The sequence below is a fragment of the Ambystoma mexicanum genome, chromosome 1p (assembly GCF_040938575.1).
Source record: "Ambystoma mexicanum isolate Mex_15411 chromosome 1p, UKY_AmexF1_1, whole genome shotgun sequence".
Lineage (NCBI taxonomy): Eukaryota > Metazoa > Chordata > Amphibia > Caudata > Ambystomatidae > Ambystoma > Ambystoma mexicanum.
In genome coordinates, this window is record NC_090921.1 from 1,130,066,244 (window position 1) to 1,130,086,781 (window position 20,538).

Below are 20,538 nucleotides of genomic sequence, written 5' to 3' on the forward strand. Positions count from 1 at the left end.
CCATTCTCTCTCACATGCCTGTACTGTAATCTGCAACTGTCTAATCTTCTTTAACTAAGAAATATGTCTGTAACAAGCGCCACGATGCCCACGGGCTGTTGTGCGCTTTACAAATCCGAAAAATAAATAAATACATCCTTTCTCAGCACTCTATGTGATATTTCAGTAGCCAAAGCACAGGGATGGGAAGGGGGCGCTCACAGTGTCATTGTATGGAGAGAGTGATCTGGGCGCTAACTCACAACTCTTTACTCCACATCTGGTGGTTTTTCGACCAATCTACTGCTGACCACCCCCTGAATGCATGATCCATAGACCACTGACCTTGTGATGTGATTCCACATAGTTGGAATTTATGATCGGGGAGGCCGCTGTTGAGATGTCCACTCCTATATCTCCATCACTCAGGAACTTTTCTGCAAGAAGAAAGTTGGACAGGAGCATTACAGAATAATGTATTCAAGATTCTCATGCACAGTGATTTTCTTATTCGGTGTATGGCCCACAAACTTGTTTTTTAAGAGCATTTCTCTTGACATCTGTGAAACTGTGCATGCTTCACATCAACAGAGGCTGTGGCGGGAAGATGTATTTTTGCCGACAGGAGGTTTTTTCCACAGAATCTTTACTGAAAAAATTCCATTGAAAAAACTAATCGAAACATAGTGGGTGTGGGGTGGTACGGGGATAAAAGCCATAGGGAGGAGCTTGGGGTAGGTATACACATTTAGGGAAGAGGGTTTGGGGGAACCGAAATAAAACAATGATATTTCAATTCGTTTTTCCAATTGCCTTTTTTTTCTGTAAAAATTCAATCGAAAAAACTGTCACCAAAATGTCACCAACTCTGCCTGTGATCATTATCTGACAGAACCAAAAAGGAAAGCAAGCATTGGCAAAGCCAACAGTTTGGGCTTTTCTACACGAGTTAAATTCCAGCGGGTCATGTTGGTTTTACATTACAATGGGCCTCATTACAACTCAGGCGGTCCGGAAATAACGGTGGCGGTAAACCCGCCACCACCGTTGTTTCCGGACCGCCTGATCCCGACTCCTGCAGGCGGGAGGTGATGTTCCCTCCAGGTCTGACCTGGCGGGTTTAACACCGCCCGCCTGCAGGTGGACAAGGAAACACCGGCAGCATTACGAGATGCTGCCGGTGTTTCCATGATCCCCATTCTCATCGAGTCCCATAGGACTCAATGGGGATTAAAACCATTCCGCCTCCGTGATTCCCAGAATACCGGGGTTGTAATGCCCCGGTAATTCCGGGAATCACGGAGGCAGAATGGTAATACGAGTCCGGCGGTAACCAGGCGGTTTTACCGCCGCGGTTACCGCCGGATTCGTAATGAGGCCCAATGTTTATATGCTACTTTTTTTAAAACATTTTTTTTTTACAAATCATACCAATTCAATAAATAACATTATTACTACTAGTAATTTCCATTGTTTTGGTCAAGCTGTAGACGGGTTGTGAATTTCTTGGGAAAGTACAGGTACAGCCCATTACAATAGTTAACCTTTCATTGAATTAGGGCTTGTACCAATGTGTCTGGGTTTAAATAGGATCTTTATTTTTGTATATGCACTAATCATTGGTGAGATGTTTTTAAAATATTCAAACATGTTTTGCAATGAATAAATTCCCAGTAAATAGAAAAGGAAAAAATAGAATCTACAATGCGTCTGTCAAAAGCTGTTCCCCTGATCAGTGTTATGTAGATCATATGTAGAAACCTGGGAGATACTTACACACCCCATTGCCACGCCCCTTCCCACGCGCATTCCAAACCCCCAAACAAACACACCTGCTGTTTAAGAGAATGTTCAGTACAGTGCACTGAAGTGCAAGCTTCAACTTCTTCCTACACTTTTATTTTAGAACTAAACCAATCCGGAATGCTTTCTTTTTAAAATAAAAGGATAGGAGCAGTCAAGCTTAATGAAAAAAAGTAGAGGAGCACCGCTTCCAACCATTCCTGCCCACTTCGACCACTGTTGGAAAGTATTTTAAAATATACAGGGGCAGGGCCCAAGCCCATGGTCATGTGGCGAAGTAATGTTGTAAAATATACAGGGGGCATGGCCAAAGGCCGTGTCCACTGGTTAAGGCAGGACACACAGAAGGCCATGGTTGGTGGCCTGGAAGTGTTGTACAATAAACAGTGGCCACGAACGATGGCAGTGGCCAAAGGCCATGACTAGTGGCTTGGTAATATTGTTAAATATACAGAGGACAAGGCTGAAGGCTGTGCCCACTGGCCATGACTAAAGGCCAGGGTTAGTGGCTTCATGGCGTTGTAAAATATACCGTGAGCATGGCAGAAATATGGTATAACCAAACCCCAGAAATTGACTGGTTTAACTGAGTGCCTTCCCGTTTCAAAGCCCATCAACACATATATAAGAGAAGGGATTCACAATGACATAGAAAATGGCATTATGGGGGACATGGCATTATGGGGGACATCAACGGGAATGCGCCGAGTTAAGCCGGTAAATTTGGGCACCTTAACTAAACTTTAACTGAAGTTTTTTCAGTAACTGTATGTATATATATATATGTATATATTACATGTGTGTTGGGGGCACATGCTATGTATGTGGTGGGGAAGGAAGGAAGGAAGGTGAGAGGGAAGGGGAGCAAAAGGGTGATTCAAGAGATGAAACTCCCTGATTAAAAGTAAATGCTGTCAATGCGGGAGAAAATGGAGAGAGGCAGCGGGTGGGGCAAGCGGTTCTGGCGTAAAACCCCCATAATAACCATTTTCTTGCCTTTTGAAGGCCATACCAAATTGGACTAAAATGCTGTTTTTATGGTATGTGGCCTTCAACGGGAGGAATTTGGACACAGAACCATAAATACCCGATATTGCTTTTTTTTATTGATTTGGTTCAAAGCATATAAAACATTAGCAACCTTTCAATAAATGAAGAAAGAAGTAAAAAAAAATGTTTACAGTTAAAATAAGTGAATACAATCAATTAGAACATTTCAGTGAATACGATGAATCAGATGCCAAAATAAAAAATGGATTAGATGAGAAAGAAAAGAAAATACTGCCACTATACATAAAAGAGCATCAAATGATCCGAGTGTGCAGAATAGATCAAACATGATTTAGTTTCAAGGGAGATTTAAACAGATCACAAATGTAACTATGGCAAGTCTTAGGGCATTTTGATTCGAGGCAAGCAGTTCTTTCCATATTGAGTCATGTTATTTTCTCATTCGGCTCCAATTAGTGGTGAAATCTGTCACCTGCTGTCGATAAACATGTGCTTCTAATTTGTGTCCAAAACCTTGCACATCCATTTAAAGCGGGTCTTGGGCCAGGTGGGGATATCTTATTGGTGCTTTTTTGTTGGAGCAACTTTCATAGCACCATACCCTGTATTGTATCCACGGCTGATGTTATTCTTATTCAATGAAAGATCTGTTTTGAGCTTCTTGTATAGTTTACAGAATTCAATTATTTTTACCAAAAACCTTCCCACAAATAACAATTATTTAAGCTTTGTAGACCTAGCCTGACGGCCATTCTGGGAGCTATGGACCCCTAAGACTGAATTAAAGGTGCTTAAAAAGGTTTATAGGCCATAACTCCAGGTATGGTCTGAGGGTGGGGTTTATAAAGCTGTTATGAACCTGTGTGGAAGGGTTCAAAAAAGTGGGAGGCAATCTGCCTGGGGCATTTGCTGGGAACTGACTGGTTCCCAGCAAACTGTGCATGCAGAGACGTGCGGAGTGACGGATGGGGACATATAATAATCGGGGCTGGTTTGCATTTGTGAATGGGGTGGTGGTTTGGGGGGGTTTGAGGCAAGACCGGGCTGAGTCTGCCTCATAGATCCCGGCGAAGATGGGGTGCCTGAGGTCTGCGGCACCCGACTTCAGGTATGGTGCAGGGGGTGGAGGGCAGGAGGAATTGGCATGCCCAGGATGCATCTGTCAGGTGCAGCTCAGGCTGAGAGAGGAGGGGTGCAGGTGGCGGCTCTTAGCCCAGCATGCCCATGGTGAGAGGGCGCATTATGGAGAGAGCCCTGCGGTGATGTCTAGTGCAGTCACACAGCTCCCCCTTATTGGCCAAATTCCAGGCCCAATGTGATAGTTCCAAGCCATACCGGATCAAATGGCCTGAATATTGGCCAATGGGGGAGTGCCATGTCACTCCCCAGGCTCATATTTATTCTTTTTGCTTTCAGCTAGATGCAATATCAGCTCATAAATGACCCCAACCTAGGTACATGGTCTAGAGTGAAATAGCAGGGCACATGGTAGGCTCTACTTTGCGTGTTTGCGCGTCACAGTGTGAAAATGAAAGACAGTTGCCTAACTCTAACCACAAAAAGACGGCAGTGGGTAGCATAAATGGGAGCGGCTTGGGAAGGTAACAATTTCCCTATGACTAATAAGGGGAGTGCCTGTGGCACGGAGGGAGCTAGCAACGGAAGGGTGCACACAGCAGTGCCTGAACTGAGGAATTGATGTAGAGACAGTCACAGAGCTGAGGGGTGACTAGGAACCAGGTGCAAGAAGAAGGTGAGACTGAATGTGAGGGGCAGGAGCCGGGGGACCAGCAGTATAGAGCCACCGAGGAGGACGCTGCCAGGACCCCAAGTAGACGCCCCATCAAAGAAAATCGACAGGATCCTTGCAAATGCTAACAAATGTCAGCAAATAATCCCTGCATTACGAGGATCCTGATTGGATGAGGCACACCCAACGTGATACTTAAGGTGCTGGTTGCTAGAGTTGGGAGGGCAAGGCTCGGCTCGGCTCCAGCTGACCAGAGCCAAAAGGCTTATCAGGAGCCGCCACTCCCTGGCAAATATACAGGCCTCCTCTGCACCCTAATGTTTGTGGTTGGAAAAAGAGAAGCGTTCACCTTTACCAAGATTCAAACCTGCGCTCTGTACTGTTGACACGCTAGTGCAGTCACCTCGCTGTGCTATTTTCCTAGCATGCCTCTGTTGTGTCTTTCTTTGCCCAACTTCCGTTCACTTAACTTCAATACGCAGCCTCAATGGACCCACCAGGAACAGAAATAAATTACAAAAAGAAAGATCAGCCATTTGAGATAGGAGAACCTGCCTACCTATCAGCAGAAATATTTTGGTTGGTCTATGGTGCAGAATTGGTGAGAACCTGGCCATTGGCTTGTATTCAGGCTATTATTTATTTCTCGTCTTTGATTACCTTATATTTTCCATCATGCTCACTTCATTCCTCATCTAAATTTATTTTGACTGTTACTCATCCTCCTTTTGTGCAATCTCGTTTCCACTCTTTTGCACTACTTGCTTCCAAACACTGGAACTCTTTCCCTCTACATGTACGAGCCACCTCCTCCTTGGCTATTTCCTGTTCCTTACTTGATTAATGTCTCCTTCTTTCAGTGTCGGCCCCAGGTCTCCCAGCAGAGTGTGCAAGAGTTTTGGGAATGCCACCCCCCTCCCCCCACCCTCAAAACACAAAGTTCTGGTCTATCTGTGCGCAATAGGCTCAGGATAAAATGCCATGCCACAATAAATAGCCGGACTGGCTTTATCAAAATGCCAGTCTAGCCGCATAATAACGCATAGCATGCTTGAATCATAGATGCGCATAACCCAAGTCAAACCACAGTAATAATGTGACTTATTTCTGGAAGGAATTATATATTTGAGTGATTCATTATGATTGGAGTACTTTTCAAGTCATGGGTATGAATCTGAATATTCTTGAAATCCAACCAGCACATATTTTTTACCAACCAGAGCTGGAAAGATATGTGGGCAGTGTCTAAATTGCATACTGCCTGATATTTCAGCTTAACTACTTAACTAAATAAAGTGTGTGATCGTGTACAAGTTATTTTATTTCACTTCTCCTTATCTGCGAAAATTAGAATTCCCTAAAAGTGATTAAGATCACACCGTAGACAATATTAAAAAAATGTGCACTCTTGACATTGGCGTATCCATACATAATAGCAGGGATCGCATATTACACACCACAAGGTGCATTTCTTTCTGGTCTATGAAATATCTTGTAATGTAACTTTCTACAATCCTCTTGATTATCAAATAGTTAGTCATCATGATCCTAGCTATCAATTTTCTGTGATGTTAATAGATATGCAAATTGGGGGGCCACACTCATCTTTTGCTGCACAAGGCCTCTCAATTCCTTTAAGCAGCCCTGTATTGCACACTGTGTGCAGCATTTAAATGTACAGCAATGAAAGATCTTATATAAGAAAAGCACATCACACGAGGGTTAAAGAGGGCAGATATGTCTGCCATGAGTCACTGCTGAAATACTCTCTCCCCAGAAATGAATGGCCACATATTACATCGAATATTGTTTTATATGTATTTATATATACCATGTGGGGCCTCTTACTGTACCCCTCAAGCAAGCCTTCTTAAAGTCTCCTTACAGCGCCTCTTTGCCTGCGGGCTGTAGTGCGCTTTACAAATGCTAAAATAAAATAAATCAAATCAAATCAATTGCTAGCTTTAGTGCTTTGGGTGAAAGAAAAGTTATGCCACATGTAATGGAAATCACGCTATGTTGTCTCACCCAAAAATCAAGGATATTTCAAACGGAGAGTGATGTGATTCAGTTGTTTCAGTTTATTTGTATTATTTCAAACGGAACATGAGCTGGTCACGTGGTTGCAAAAAATTGATGTCTCCAGAAACAGCTTCTGTCACTACATCAAATCACAGAGCTCAAAATTAGCCATGGGGATTATCTGCCCTCTCATCACGCACAGCGACGTCCCAATGGTTGGAAATTGACCCAACACTATTAAACGCGTAGGCGAGACTGTTAACAGTAGAGTTCTAGCGTTAACTAAGTCGGGTAAACAGCAGATCACACCTGCTCTGCCGCATATTCTCAGAATGTGTCACAGAGAACACTTCTTCGTAGCAGAGAAAGGAGTTTGACATGAGCGCCTTTCCCTGCTTTCCCCACCAGGTGTTTGACCCTCTCTGCACGCCGGCTCAAATTGTACAGCACATGTGCCATTTTTCATATGTTTAAATTCAGCTTCTAAACATTAAGAGCTGCTAGTGGATTTTGAAATGCCACTGGCTTGCATTCAGTAAAATGAAATGGGGAATGCATGCCGTTCATGCCACATTGTTTTTGTTAACGCAAACCCTTTTTTAGGTAAATACAGTTCACAATGGCGAACTAACGGCTCTAGACAGAGGGATTTGAGCTGTAGCAGTGACAGATGCGACTCAATAATCAACTGTAGTTAATTTACAAGCTACTTACTGATTTGCACTAACCATCCGTGTGACGTACTTTGGAGCATACAATTGCTAGTTACATATCCTGTTTCGGCACAACCAGACACCATTTATCTCGGACGCATCAGCGGCATCATTTCTTGCTGGTAAAGACATGTTGGGCAGCAAAAGGGGCGGGGCAGGGCATCGCGCAAGTCCAATTCGATCTCCAATATGCTGGAAGCCCCTAGTGGCTACCCGAGGCATGGCCTGCCACACCCAAGTGAGGAGTCTGGCTTTGAAAGGGTTAGGCAGCGTGGAAGTGCACCCTCTACATTGCTGTAAGCAGGCATTTTCAAAGCATTCTTTGTAAGGCATCTGATTGGCTGAACATGGCAATCTGATGGGGATGGCGGGGAAATTGGCACAGGGCAAATCTGTGCACGGTAATTGACATATCATATGCGGGCTGACAGGGAAAAGTGTGCGACCGCCCAGCCGTGCACCGTACTGGGAACATTGACCAGGACTTTGGAAAGAAGTCAGACCATTTCTTCACAGTACGCTCTGACTTCATACAGCAAATGGCCGGCATTAGGGGCAATGGCTGTGGTGGGACCTTTATGTAGTGCGCCTTTGTTCGGCTGCACCGCTCAATCGACGCTTACGCCGACCTTGCCTTCTTTCTTCGACTTCTTCTTCATGATCTATTTTCTAACATCTGTAATAATGTTATATTCTTGTTATCAAAATTACTGTGTGATTGTACCATTTTTACTTGCACAGCACTGTGGCAAAAGCGCTTTATACATTCACTAAACATAACCATCTGAAGTGAAGACTCTTCACTTTTAAATAAAGTGTGTGATCCTGGGCAAATATTGTTATCTCATTGTGCTGTATCTAACAAAATTGGGATGCAAGTTATGGACCCTTTTGTTGTGGGAGGTGGGCAGGCATTTAGGGGTCTTGTTGGGATGTTGAAGGCCGACGCCAGGTATGGATCTTGCATTGTGGTTGTGGGGGAGATGCATGACGTTCTGGCTTGCCTTTAGCTCAGTTGTTTACATGAGGCCAATCATTTGGGGATGTTTAGTCGGCAGTGTGGATACATGCATTCAGCAGAGAGCCAATGATTGTTACTAAACAATGTACAAGACAGCAAACACAATAAAACATTGGAGAGATCAAAATAAATTCATAGACAATTTCTATTTTGTTGTTAAGGTGACATACAGTACCTGCTCTGTCTTGAATGAAGCTGGCAAGTAAGTTGGCAACATTGTTAATTTCCTTACAGATCTGCAAAGGGAAAACACTTTGTAACTGTCGAAATGCAGAAATACCACAGCCATGAGATACAATCATGGTCTTCACTACAGACAGAGATCCACCAAATCTCTCACTAAAATAGATCACAAAAACTGAATAATAATCATGTACGATAAGTGACGTGTTATATGATGCGCATATGAGCCTTGCTACACCATGATTGGCTGTGTTTTCGATGACATCCAAGTATAATAAGCAGTACTCTGCTCTCTACAGTCCACACTTTCATATGTGTGAGCAAGTGGGACAACTATCACATTTCGCACAGTAGCTCATGAGCCAGAATAGTTTCAATACCCAAACTCCCAAAAGGTTTTAATGTTAGCGGTATATACTCATAGGTGATTTACAGGAAACACATAGCACCATTGGTTTCTCCAAGGCATAGAGCACCATGTTTTCTTCTCACAGATGTGCAATACATGTCATGCGCCTTTTTGTTCTAACCAATGGCAATAGATCATGGGCTAAATAAGCATGGTTTCCAGTGGAAGTGTAACACCCTGTTTTTCTAGTAGAGGTACAGATTGAGTCCAGTTAATTGTTTTGTGGAGAAGTACATTAAAAGTACAGTGGAATTACAGTGGTAAAGTGCATATGGTGTGGAATATTAGTAGACTTTTTTCTTTAGCCCATTGGAAATACAATGGCATTGCATTTTCGGAGTTGTATGGTTGGCACAGTGATTTTTTAGTTTTCTTTTGGATTCACAATAGAGGTAAAGCTCAGTGTTTTTGTTGTCAGTGTACGATTGAAGGAGGGCTTCAACGTTTTCTAAAAGTTATGCAGTCAAATCACGTTCCTTTGGCTGCTAAAGATGTGAAGAGTAGAAAAGCACAGTAGAAGTATTGTTCAGTGTTGTTTAAGCAGATCATGACGATATATTGCACTGCAATATTAATACACAGCAGAAGAGCAGTGCCATAGCTGTGCTTTAGTAATACAGTGAGTAAATACATGGTAGGCATTTTCGAACACACATACAGTCGGTGTATAATGTACAGTACACATATAATACTGTGGTTTTCTAGTAGACAGATACAGCGGTAGTGCAATGCGATAGTTTTGTGGTAGAAGGCTATTAGTACAGTCCCATTCATGTCTACCAGAGGTACAGTAAAAGTGCCAGACCATGGATTTAGGGCAGATGTAAAATTGCAGTATGGTACACTCGAAGTCAAATAGCATATTATGACTGTATTGTAGATGCAACTTCTGAGTACAGTACCCTGCTTTTAAGTAGATGTACAGCTGCTAAATGTTATTGTGGTCTTCTAGATAATGAGAAGCCAAAGTGGTTTTCAGGAAGACATACAAGTGTGATGTTCTCAAAAATGTAACTGAAGCGTTCTAGCTGTTGCACTGGTATGCTAAAGGCAACTATTACACAGATGAATGATTAATAAGTATAGCATGCGATCTTCTACTACACATCAAGTGGACGTACAGTGCCATCGTTTTTGGGAAGATACGGAATTGGAGAAGGCCATCATAGTTTTCAGCGTACGTACAGTGGAACTGCTCTATCCCTCTTTCCCATTGGGTATGCAGTAGAGTACAGTCCACTGCTCCTCTACAGCATTTGCAGTTGAAGTAGGGTTGCATTGTCTGTCTAGTATATGTACAGTGGTAGCACAGTGCTTTGGTGCTCTGCCCGGTGAAAAGTAGAAACATAATTTTTAAGAAGGTGAACAATTCAAGTGTGGTATTGCTGTTTCCCAATAAATGTACACTTTGCTGTTTTTCTAGTAGGTCTACGGTTGAGATAAGGTCTCCAGACTTGCTACTGGATGTGCAAGTTAGGTATGGCACCACTTTTTTCTTGTAGACATACAGTGAAGTAAAATGCCATATTTTCCTTGTTCTTATCAACTTGTGATACTACGGATACGTTGAAAATACAGGATGGAAGTAATGGTGCTTTGGATTTCAAGAAGATGTGCATTCATAGCATTGGTCACAAGTGAATGTCAATTTCTTACCTGGCTTTTAAGTGCAAGCTTTAGCGTGAATGAGATAAAATTGGTAAAAAGCTGCTTTATCCAACCAGGTCTATGTAAATGATACAAGGAAAAAGCATGCGTCAGCAATCTTTTGCAACAATGTCTTTAAACATCTCATAATTCCTTCATGGGAAAAAAAAAACCTTACTGCTTGTCGCCGTGAAGATGTAGCACCAGTTTATGGAATGCCAGGTAGCAGTCAGATGTATCAGCAGCTAATCGATTATTCTCACATGCTGTGGGAGGCACACAAATATACAGCAGTTGGTTGATTGTAGCAGAAGTCCAGAACACATAGCTTAGACATACAGTCCTAAAGATACAAAAACTAAGCATTCTAATGATTCAACTTATCAATTGAAGTTAGTGTTGAGTGGGTGATTGTGAAGGGGCTCATCATGGAGTCCTCATGTGGCCCATAACAGCCACTGAATTGTACGGACCAACCTCTCGGCTCCCAAAGAATGAAGGGTCTTAAGACATGCTATTTCTCACTCTTCCTCTTCTTTTGTACACATGTCCATCATTAGGCCGGAATCGCCTTCTCTGTACCCGCACTTACCCACCACTGTCTTTTCCTATCACGGGGAAGGAGATTCTTACTTGAAAAAACTGAAGGAAACGTTTATTCTCAAAATGCCACATACTCTTAGATGCAATGTGCATTGCACAATTTTCTTTTTTTAAACATAACTGATTCAACAAGTATACGAGACTCGGGTGATAATCTGAGGTAAAACATTAAATAAGCATTAGTAAATGGGTATTTTCCAAGTAGATTATCTTCAATTGTATGTAGGCTCAGCTGAGAATAAAATATCCACACATGAAGAGATTCTAGTGACAGAAATATCATCTCAGCGAAGCTTTCATTTGGAGAAATGGTGCTGATGTCAGAAATGTGGCTTCCTTGGGGCTTGACCCTCATGGAGAACTAACAGATAAACTAGATCCCCCTGATTCATGCGAGACCCTCCCACTAACTCTAGCTGCAGTAACCCATAGAGATTCATATTGACACTCCACTAGAACCTGGCAAATTAGTAATTAGTAACTTGTAATGTGGCAGGGACAAATAACACAATGCACAACGTGGATTGCCATTACTTTTTTTGGCCATAAACACACATTGTCTGCTCCAGTAAACCTGGGCAACAGACCATATTTCTGTATTCAAGCACAGAAGGGAGAGCGAGGTTGCCCAGGTGGAGGCATAGGGGAAAATGCATTAATCTTACATGTGGAATCAAGGTCCCTGATGTAAATGCACTCAAAATCCTAAACCCACAAAAGTACCTGATGGTATTGTTCAATGTTTACGTGAAACCTGTGATGTATGTTCAAGGTGGATTATTACTGAGAAAATTTGAGGAACTACAGATCCACAGAGGATACTGACAATTATGGGGCCAAGGTAAATGGGCCGATGTTTGGGGATTTTAATGCACAATGTGGGCACCAGAGAGCCACACTAAATGTACCCGATGAGGATGATAAACCAGGGGGTATCCCATAATTCAACACTGCCACCCAGCCAATACCAAAATGCATTTAAAACGGCATCAGTAGAGTTTGAGCTCCGACTGAGTGCCTGTAAATGCTGCTTCAGGGTGATTCCCCGGCTCGACCAACTTTTAGAAAGAGATACCATAGTAGCCACCTGGATTGTATACAGTGGATGTAGCTGATCTGGGCACGGCAGGACACATGCTGATTGCACTTACACTAAAGAGCGATAGTGATCCAGTGACCCTCCGTCTGATAAAACTCAGCAAAAGTGGAAGCCAATTTAATGATTAGCCACCCAAAGTGGACGTCCTGCTTTCTAACCATCGACAAGCAATCAAGTGGCCATATTTAGACCAAGAGTCCATCATTCCCTCCATCTAGGAATAACTTAATAACTTTTAGCACTAAAGCAGAGGTTCCTTTGTGCTGACATGCTTGCAGAAATAAATGTTGAAATAATATATGAAATATTGATTGATTCAATCTCCCTTTACGTTACAAAACCTAGTAGCAAGTGTAGGGTAAGGTTTTCTTGGTTCAATCAAGAGTTCTGCAAAATAAACAAATAACTGATTAATGGTTTGAAAACCTCCAGAGAAGGGAACCCAGAAGAAATGCTTAGGTTAAGAGCGAACGATAAAGCATTAATAACAACTAAACAAAGTGTCCAGAACATCACAACTTTAAAAATATTCGGTTACCAGAACTAAACAGAAGTCAACGGGCCTCATGGAGATTAGTTGCTAAGTGCCTTGCTAACAGCTGTATGGAGATTGACACATTAATCCCCCTCCGGGATCTGCTACAAACAATTTCGTTACCTATATAGTGCCAGTAATACTCCTCTACTCTGAATATAGATGCAGTCTCTCCTATTAAGTTATTGTTCGCTAAATCAGAGGTAGAACATGTCCTTGAAGCTGCAAAATCTGTGCGAGTCCAAGATCTAGATAAACTCCCATTACAATTATTTTCAGTTGAACCCATGATTTGGGTACTTTTTTGGTAAAATACCTTAATGCATCCCTGCAAACAAAATACCAAATACACGGAGAGTTGCCAAAAATTCTACCTGTAAACAAAAAGGGAGACAAAACTCTCTTTGACAATTATCGGCCCATCTCTCTGACAGATGGGCTTGAATAAGTACCTGGTCAAATCCTTTTTGAATGTTTGGAAACAGGTTTGGTGAAACAATCATCTAGTCACCTCCACAAGCTGAGTTCAAGAGGGTGGTAGGAACAATCAAAAATGTCGACTAAGTCTGACTATGCAAAAATGTGTTCTGCAGAGAATGAAGATGCAATCTGTTGTATTCATTGATTTGAAGATGGCATTTGATAGTGTTCAAATGAACCTCCCGTGAAAGGAATTAGCCTCAGCCAGCGTTCCTCCTCCACTGTTATCACCTATAGTCAGTTTGTACTCTGATATCAATGCAGTGGTGCGTAAGGGTCAATAGTGTCTGATACTTCTGCCGTGGAGGTGGGGTTTTACCAAGGATACGTTCTTGCTCCATTATTGTTGTCATTACAAATACATTCATTGGCAATTAAACGAAGTTAGCTCGATGTCAATGCCCCAAAACTGAATGTCAAGAAGACTGCTATCTGTCAGGAATCGCTGCATGTCCATTGTAGAACGAGCCGGCAGCAGTGGCGCTTGCGCAACAACGGCAGAAGGGAACAACAATTCCCAATATGCTGTTCAGCCTGTGAGGAGTGATGACGTGATCACGCCGGTTGTGCAGCGTCAAGAAGCCACAATCTCTTATTTAGGACGAGAGAGAGCACTTTGGAGGCGCTTTGCTTGTTTTTCTCATGTATTCTGGACGTTTGTTTCCTGTGTTCTAACCTTGCCTTTTGGATATTTCATGTTGGTCATTTTGCTCCTCACATGCATGAACCCTGCTGCCCCTGACCTGTTCTGGAGTCCCCTTTTTGTACCCTGGAGTGCCTGACCGTTGCTGAACCCAGACTGTCCTTGACCCGCTCTGTCTCTCGCGACTACATCTCTACTCCTTCAGTCCTGTTTCTGGAATGGATGTTCTGTGGGCTGTTTCGTTGCTCTCCTGATTTGCTATCTAGGTGACTTGTGGAACTGTTCCTTGTTTTTGGATTCCCTTTGTTTCTGAATTTGATCCTGCTGGATTGGTCAACCACCAGGAGACCTTTTCATTGCATGTAAGATTGGACCCTACTCTTTAGCTGTGCTCTCTTTCTGCCCAGATATGTCCCTGCGTGTTTTTGTTTTTTCTGAGTGCCCTGATCTATGGACATTGCTAATTCTCTCTCCTTGGTTCATTTCTACTTCCTGGACTCTATTTGGGTCACCTACAGGAAAACTATTATTTAGTGGGAAGTGGATTGGTGCAATTTCTAGTTCCATTTGTTAACTGTGATTCCTGTTCTTTTGACACCCGCAGCCCTACCGTACCTGTATCCGTTCCGTCAGCCTTTCTATTCGAGTCATCCGCACTTGGGTGTGTGTTATGTACCAAAATGCGATAATCTCGACCAGAAAGTCCTCCCCGAGTGGAGCCCTATCTGCGGTCAACGTGTCCTACTCCTCTGTTTGGACTCCGCCCGGATCTGACAGTATATTACCTTTTGCTGATGATGCCGTCATCGTATCTAGGACTTCAATGGGAATCAGGAAACAACTAAACAATCCATCCAATCTGTAATTAAAAGGGTCTGGCTAGTAACATTATAAAACCGTCTTGATGGCCTGTCATGTTGCTAAGTCCCCCAAGGTCCGATTGGAGTAAGAAGGGACTGATGTTCTCCAGTTGGATAATCATGAGTATCTTGCTATTAGATTTTTCGAAAATGGTGCATGGATAAACCAGATTCTTAAAATGAGGTCTTGATGAAAAGGGAGCAGTAGAAACAATGTCTTCTAGGAAATGCTTTGGGGCTATGCAATTCTTCCAGGTGTTTATGTCTTTAGGACAGAGGTGCGATGGCCGATTTCTTTGGCCACTCAAAGTTAAATTGGATAGCTGTGGGGGAAAATTATTTTCTATCCCTCAAGCGTCTCCTAATCTCCCAATTCATGTGGAAGTGGGATTGAGGGCATTGGTCTGTGAGGCTTGCCTCATGCCTGGTATCTATTTGCTTAGTTTGCACAGATCCAAGTTACTGGGGGCCTACCCAATGGAATGTCATTAATTCCCCAGGGACTCCTCTTGGTCCTGGTATCGTCGTCTGAAGCATGCACGTTAGGGCACCTACTTTAGTATTGAAATGGCCTCTCGATCCAAATCCTAGCACTTGTAAAGACTTTGCATAGAGGTTGGGCTCTCTGTGATATGTTTAAGGATTGTTTCCTAGCGCAAGTGCACTTTTACTGCTGAAGTATATTTTGAGTATATCGAGCTGTAATTTAGGAACACAGTCCCCCTTGAAATCCTCCTCTTTGCGACCTTACAGCCCACTGGTATTAAGGAAGTTCGGATAAATGGCCACAGGGCAGAACACTAAAAGAAGTTGTTTTGCATTTCCTATTACCTTATCTTCTTTATGTGGTCACTAGGAAACAATGGCTCTGTCCATGTTTCAAAGCAATTGATATTAGGTCTGAGATATTGAAAATGATCATCAGGGAATGTGGCTACCTTCTCATTTTGTAATTTTTAAGTACAGTCTTGAAGAGGACAGGTTTACCGCCGACACAGCAGACTATTTTCATTTTTGTTTGCCTCTTTGCTGGACTATATTAATTCAAATGGCATTGATGATAATTAATTCTGAATTTTGTACTTCGTATTTATAGAAATGACTTCCTAATTGATGTGTAGCCCGATCTTATAAGACCGGGTATTTGTTTTACATGGTTTTATTACTTAAGATGGTTTTAAGAATTATATAACCAAAACAAGCTGTGATGATGATACTGATGCATGTTCCTCCTCTTTAGAACATGTGTCCATCACTAGGTTGTCCTCAAACCGTTGTCTCTTGCATGAACCAGGGCTGGCATCAATACGATTCCAGCATCTTCATTTGTGTCAAAGCTGACACACAGCACAGAGAATTGATATCACCAGGGAATTCAAAACACCCTTTATTGGAACGCCAGCAAATATGTTTGGGCTAATCTCCTTGCGTTGCCTTACCTCCCCACCTCCCTTTTGCAGCAAAATAGAGGACATATCTAAAATTAAAAAAGAAAGAAAGCATACCACATACTTACATGTGGGATTTACACGGTACCATTTAATTGTGGCGATGTGCAGGGCAGAGATGTACCCTGCACATCGCGCTCTGAAACACTTGTGTATGAGCGTGATACAAATAAATTGTCATATGATATCATATCACATCCAGTGAGAGTAATAATACAGTTTAGAGACGAATGGAGGTGTCACCATGCTGTTGCCCTGGTACCAGATGCATTTGTGGCCCCTGTCTCCTGGCCCGTGCAACGGTGTACAAGTGGGGGTCCGCCTGCCATCACGCCGATCTCCGCCACCTCGTTCATCGTTCCGGGTGGCCCACTTGGAGTGGGGGCCACCCACGATCACTGCCGCGCCCGATGCCCTTTTTCAGTCATATGGGTGGGCCCCTGGCATAAGCAGTTCGGCACCATGGCTCACTCTTCAGAAGGCTTCACTCATTCACACCATGCCCAGGTGCCTGGGGGCCACTCAAGTCAGGTGCCCCCAGTTAAGTCTTTTTCTCTGCCTCTGCTGTCTATTTCTTCCTGTCCTTTTTTAACTGTCTTTTTCTAACTTTTACTTGTCTTCATTCCTCTCAGGATTCTCTTCTCCCCTTGCCCAGCCTATTCTTGGGCAGTGGAGTGCTATTCCTTTGTTTTCCTTTATTTTCTTTTTAAACATTCCATCCACCCTGCCAAGAGTGGGCTGGATGGTTTGATCTAAAGCCAAACACATTGAACACACACACATGAATGAATAAAACATACCCTACACATTTAATAAAGTACTTTTATTACCCTGGTGTCTGTGTCTTTATTTCTAGGAGCTCCCTTAGGGGACAAGTACATAGCTCCTACTTGAATGCCCCATGGGGGAATGAGCTACACATTTTCACAGCAATGCATAAAAGAATGACTTTAGCACAGGACACCACTGACTTAACAGGTCAAGCACATACATATTCCTAAACCAGCCCTGGCTATGAGTGCATATCTGTGGCAATTCTGAATGCGGTCCTGGAGGGAGGCGCAGTGGTCAAGCAGGTACCTCCATGATGTCTTCAAAGTGCATGTCCTTAAAAGAATGGGGACAGTGGCCGCAATTTAGTTAAGTATGTAGCACGCACCTGAGGGGCTAAAGGTATGATGTAGCCCAAGGAGGACGAAATACTTGAACCCCCATGTCCAATCCAGACCATTGGGAGGATAGCTCGGGGGCAACGTGCTCGCCTTGGAAGCAAGACGACATGGAGCACCACAGGTTCGATCCCCAGGTCCGCGCTTATAAACCTCTGGATATTAAGCGCGTTACAAATAACCTATTACATCGTATCATATCATGGGCCACTTCCTGATCGCAAAAGGTTGGCCGGTGGCCTTTGGATGCTTTGCCACCACATTACCAAATAGACTACTCTGACAATGCAGTGCAAATTGCATGCAAGTTAACAATGGCCCTTTAGGCTTCCGATGTTGCTTAACCTCTAATGTGTTGTGGCCACTACACAGTGTCAGACTTTAAAAGGAAAAAAACATATAAGTGGATCTAGCCACCTAGATTACAAATTGATGCTCAATTGCCCTAATTTGGCGCCACTCCCAGATTATGATCAGATTTATCAAGCTACAAAGGGACAATTCACTCCCTTCTGAAAATGAATTCTAAATTTTCTTTTGTGCATCACAACAATATGATCACTCTAGAGTGGTTACATAGGTAAGTAAATCGTGCGAGAGCTAGGGATCGACCCAACGTGGCTCCTTCCAGACCCCAATGTGTCTTTCTATCTCCCACAAAATATTGAAAAACCTCCCTCTGCCACCCTGAGCACTAGAGTCGTCTTCCTAATTTCGAGACATTTCCCTAAAAGGGGTGAAATGTGTTTCAAGCCTGACACGTACTTACTCAGTTTTGTGTTTATTTGGAGGTCAATCGCCGATTCAATTTCAAAATCAATGGAATGCCCGAGATTCACGCTGCAATCAAGCATTACAAAGTGTTAAAAACACCCAACATTCTGTTCATTTAAAGAAATCAAAGCTCAATGGTAAGATCAATAAAATGCAAATGCTGAGGGCGACCAGCACCTAGAGGCATTCAGTCAAACTCTAAGAGCTATAGCAGAAATAAACATGCAATCTGAAAGAGATTTCCATTACTTGCTCGCAATAACATGAAAGATAGCACTTTCCTATGTAGGCACAGCGTGTGTTCTTCCGATGTCCATTATTTTGCAAAAGGGCTGGTTCACAGCTGTAAAGGGTTGCTGCTACTGACCCAACTCGCAATTGACACAGCATCGCTGGCAGGGGGAGATGCACACAAGGAGGACACATGTCATATAATAACATTCAATAGAACATATGTTTTAAACTCATGCTTTACTCATTGGTGGTGATCCTTCAGTTTTAAGGGTTTCAAGGGGGCAGCTCTGATGGTAGAATTTCAAGTAGCAGCTCTGATGCCCCTGCTTGCTCTGTTTGCACATAGATTATGGAGTCTTTTTAACCACTCTTCCCCGCAAAGCAGAGTGCCTAGAGAAAGACACTGAAGTGCAGAGTAGTGAGAAAGTGCAAGCACGGGCATCTTGCCTCTGAAGATACACGTTGTAGTTCTGAGAAGGAGGTGCACTTTTAAGCTGCCATCTTCAATTGTGATTGTTTTTTCTGTGTACTTGGCTTGAAACATACATTAAACAATTTTATAAATAAATAATGCAAATCCAAACACATATCACAATAACCCACAAAAATTGAAATACAGCCTGATTTTCTAGTATAAATACATCCAGGCAACAGACTTTTATTTTATTTTTTTAAATGCCACTATTGAGTATATAATCACAATAAGAAAGCAGTGCTAAATTTGACGACAGCTGATTACCAGACATTAAACGGGACCGAAACGTATTTATCTCCAGAAAATGTGGATTATGTACAAAATGTATAAAATAGTGCAATCTTCCACCTGATGATGTTATTTATTCACAGATGACACAAAAGAAATCAACACTTTTTTTTTATCACAAACCCAGTCAGACAAACCTTTACGAGCTCATCTATGATTGGCTGAATCTTTGCTTATGGCTTTACGAGTACTGTCTGAGGAGCAGGTCTAGTTTCACCCAGGACAAAAATTACCTAGAAACCCATCTTGCCAATATTGTTCCCAGGCTCCAGAGGAAGAGGCTGCCAGTCATACAGGGGGCAATATTTGCAACAAGTGAACGGAGGATAGCACAGGTGCAACGTGCTGGTCTTCAAAGCAAGACCACACAGAGCTACAGAGGTTCGAATCCTGGATCCGCGTTTAGAAACCGCTCAGGTTCGTTATAAAAAAAACAATTAAAATGAAAAAAAAACATGACTTGGTGAGAACACGAACAAAAGTCCCACTTTCAAACAGTCAATTCCAAGAGTAAAGAAAATAAGAGAAATTGAAAATGCAACAATATCGCATTCAAAATGCAGCTCACCGAAGCCCTTCATCAAAAAATGGGTTTGGGGGTTGCAGGGGTGTCCCCCGCATGTTCCATGTAATAATGTCCCCACAAAAAACGCCATTTTTCGGCGATATTTTTGTGGGGACATTATTACATGGAACCAGTATCATTCCATGAATGTACAGGTCCCCTGTGATGCTGACCTCGTGATCACACACTGCTGTGCCCACTTCCATGGTTCCACACACAATGGTATGGTCCTATGGAACAGAACAGTGCCTGAATACATGGAGTCACAGAAGCCAATGGACATGGTTACTTGGTGAGTACAAGTGCCGTCACATGAACTGATCTTGCAGCACTAGTGACATTCTATGTGAAAGGAGGTTGAGACATTACTACAACTGATACATTACACAACCTGCCCTCTAACCCCGCACCTGACAGCCATCAACCCACAGGACTAGGCCACGCAGGACAATGCAGTTGTATGTTGGTGATGCATGTTGCCCCAACAGGTACGCAATACACACACAGAGAACTGCAGGAACCAAAATGCAAGTGAACATATACCTACACACAGGTTGTCACACTTCAACACTGTACAAAGACAATGCAACACTGGCAGAAAGTAATGCCATGTAATCTTGTTACCATGCATGTGAAGTCATAATAGAACGAACACAGACACAGCAAAAATGCACAAGAACATCTAATCACCTATCAGGGCAAATGCATTATAACAACACACAGGCCCATACACAGGCTACATGCACTCTGCAATGGCAATCACAGACCATGAAAGTTACGACTGCTGGTTCTGAGCTGTGTACATGGTGTAACAAGACAATGTATAT

The 20,538-nt window shown here is 42.8% G+C and overlaps 1 protein-coding gene across 1 annotated transcript in view; it reads right to left on the reverse strand.

Annotated features, from left to right (window-relative positions):
• Positions 1-20,538, reverse strand: part of LOC138449643 (cholesteryl ester transfer protein-like) — a 204,189-nt gene that overhangs the window by 105,632 nt on the left and 78,019 nt on the right. The window contains exons 4-8 of the mRNA XM_069604785.1: positions 18,145-18,215; positions 10,717-10,804; positions 10,548-10,617; positions 8,475-8,535; positions 325-416 (exon numbers count right to left, since the gene is read on the reverse strand). Coding sequence (XP_069460886.1) covers positions 325-416; positions 8,475-8,535; positions 10,548-10,617; positions 10,717-10,804; positions 18,145-18,215 — 382 coding nt within the window. The remainder of the gene's footprint in view (positions 1-324; positions 417-8,474; positions 8,536-10,547; positions 10,618-10,716; positions 10,805-18,144; positions 18,216-20,538) is intronic.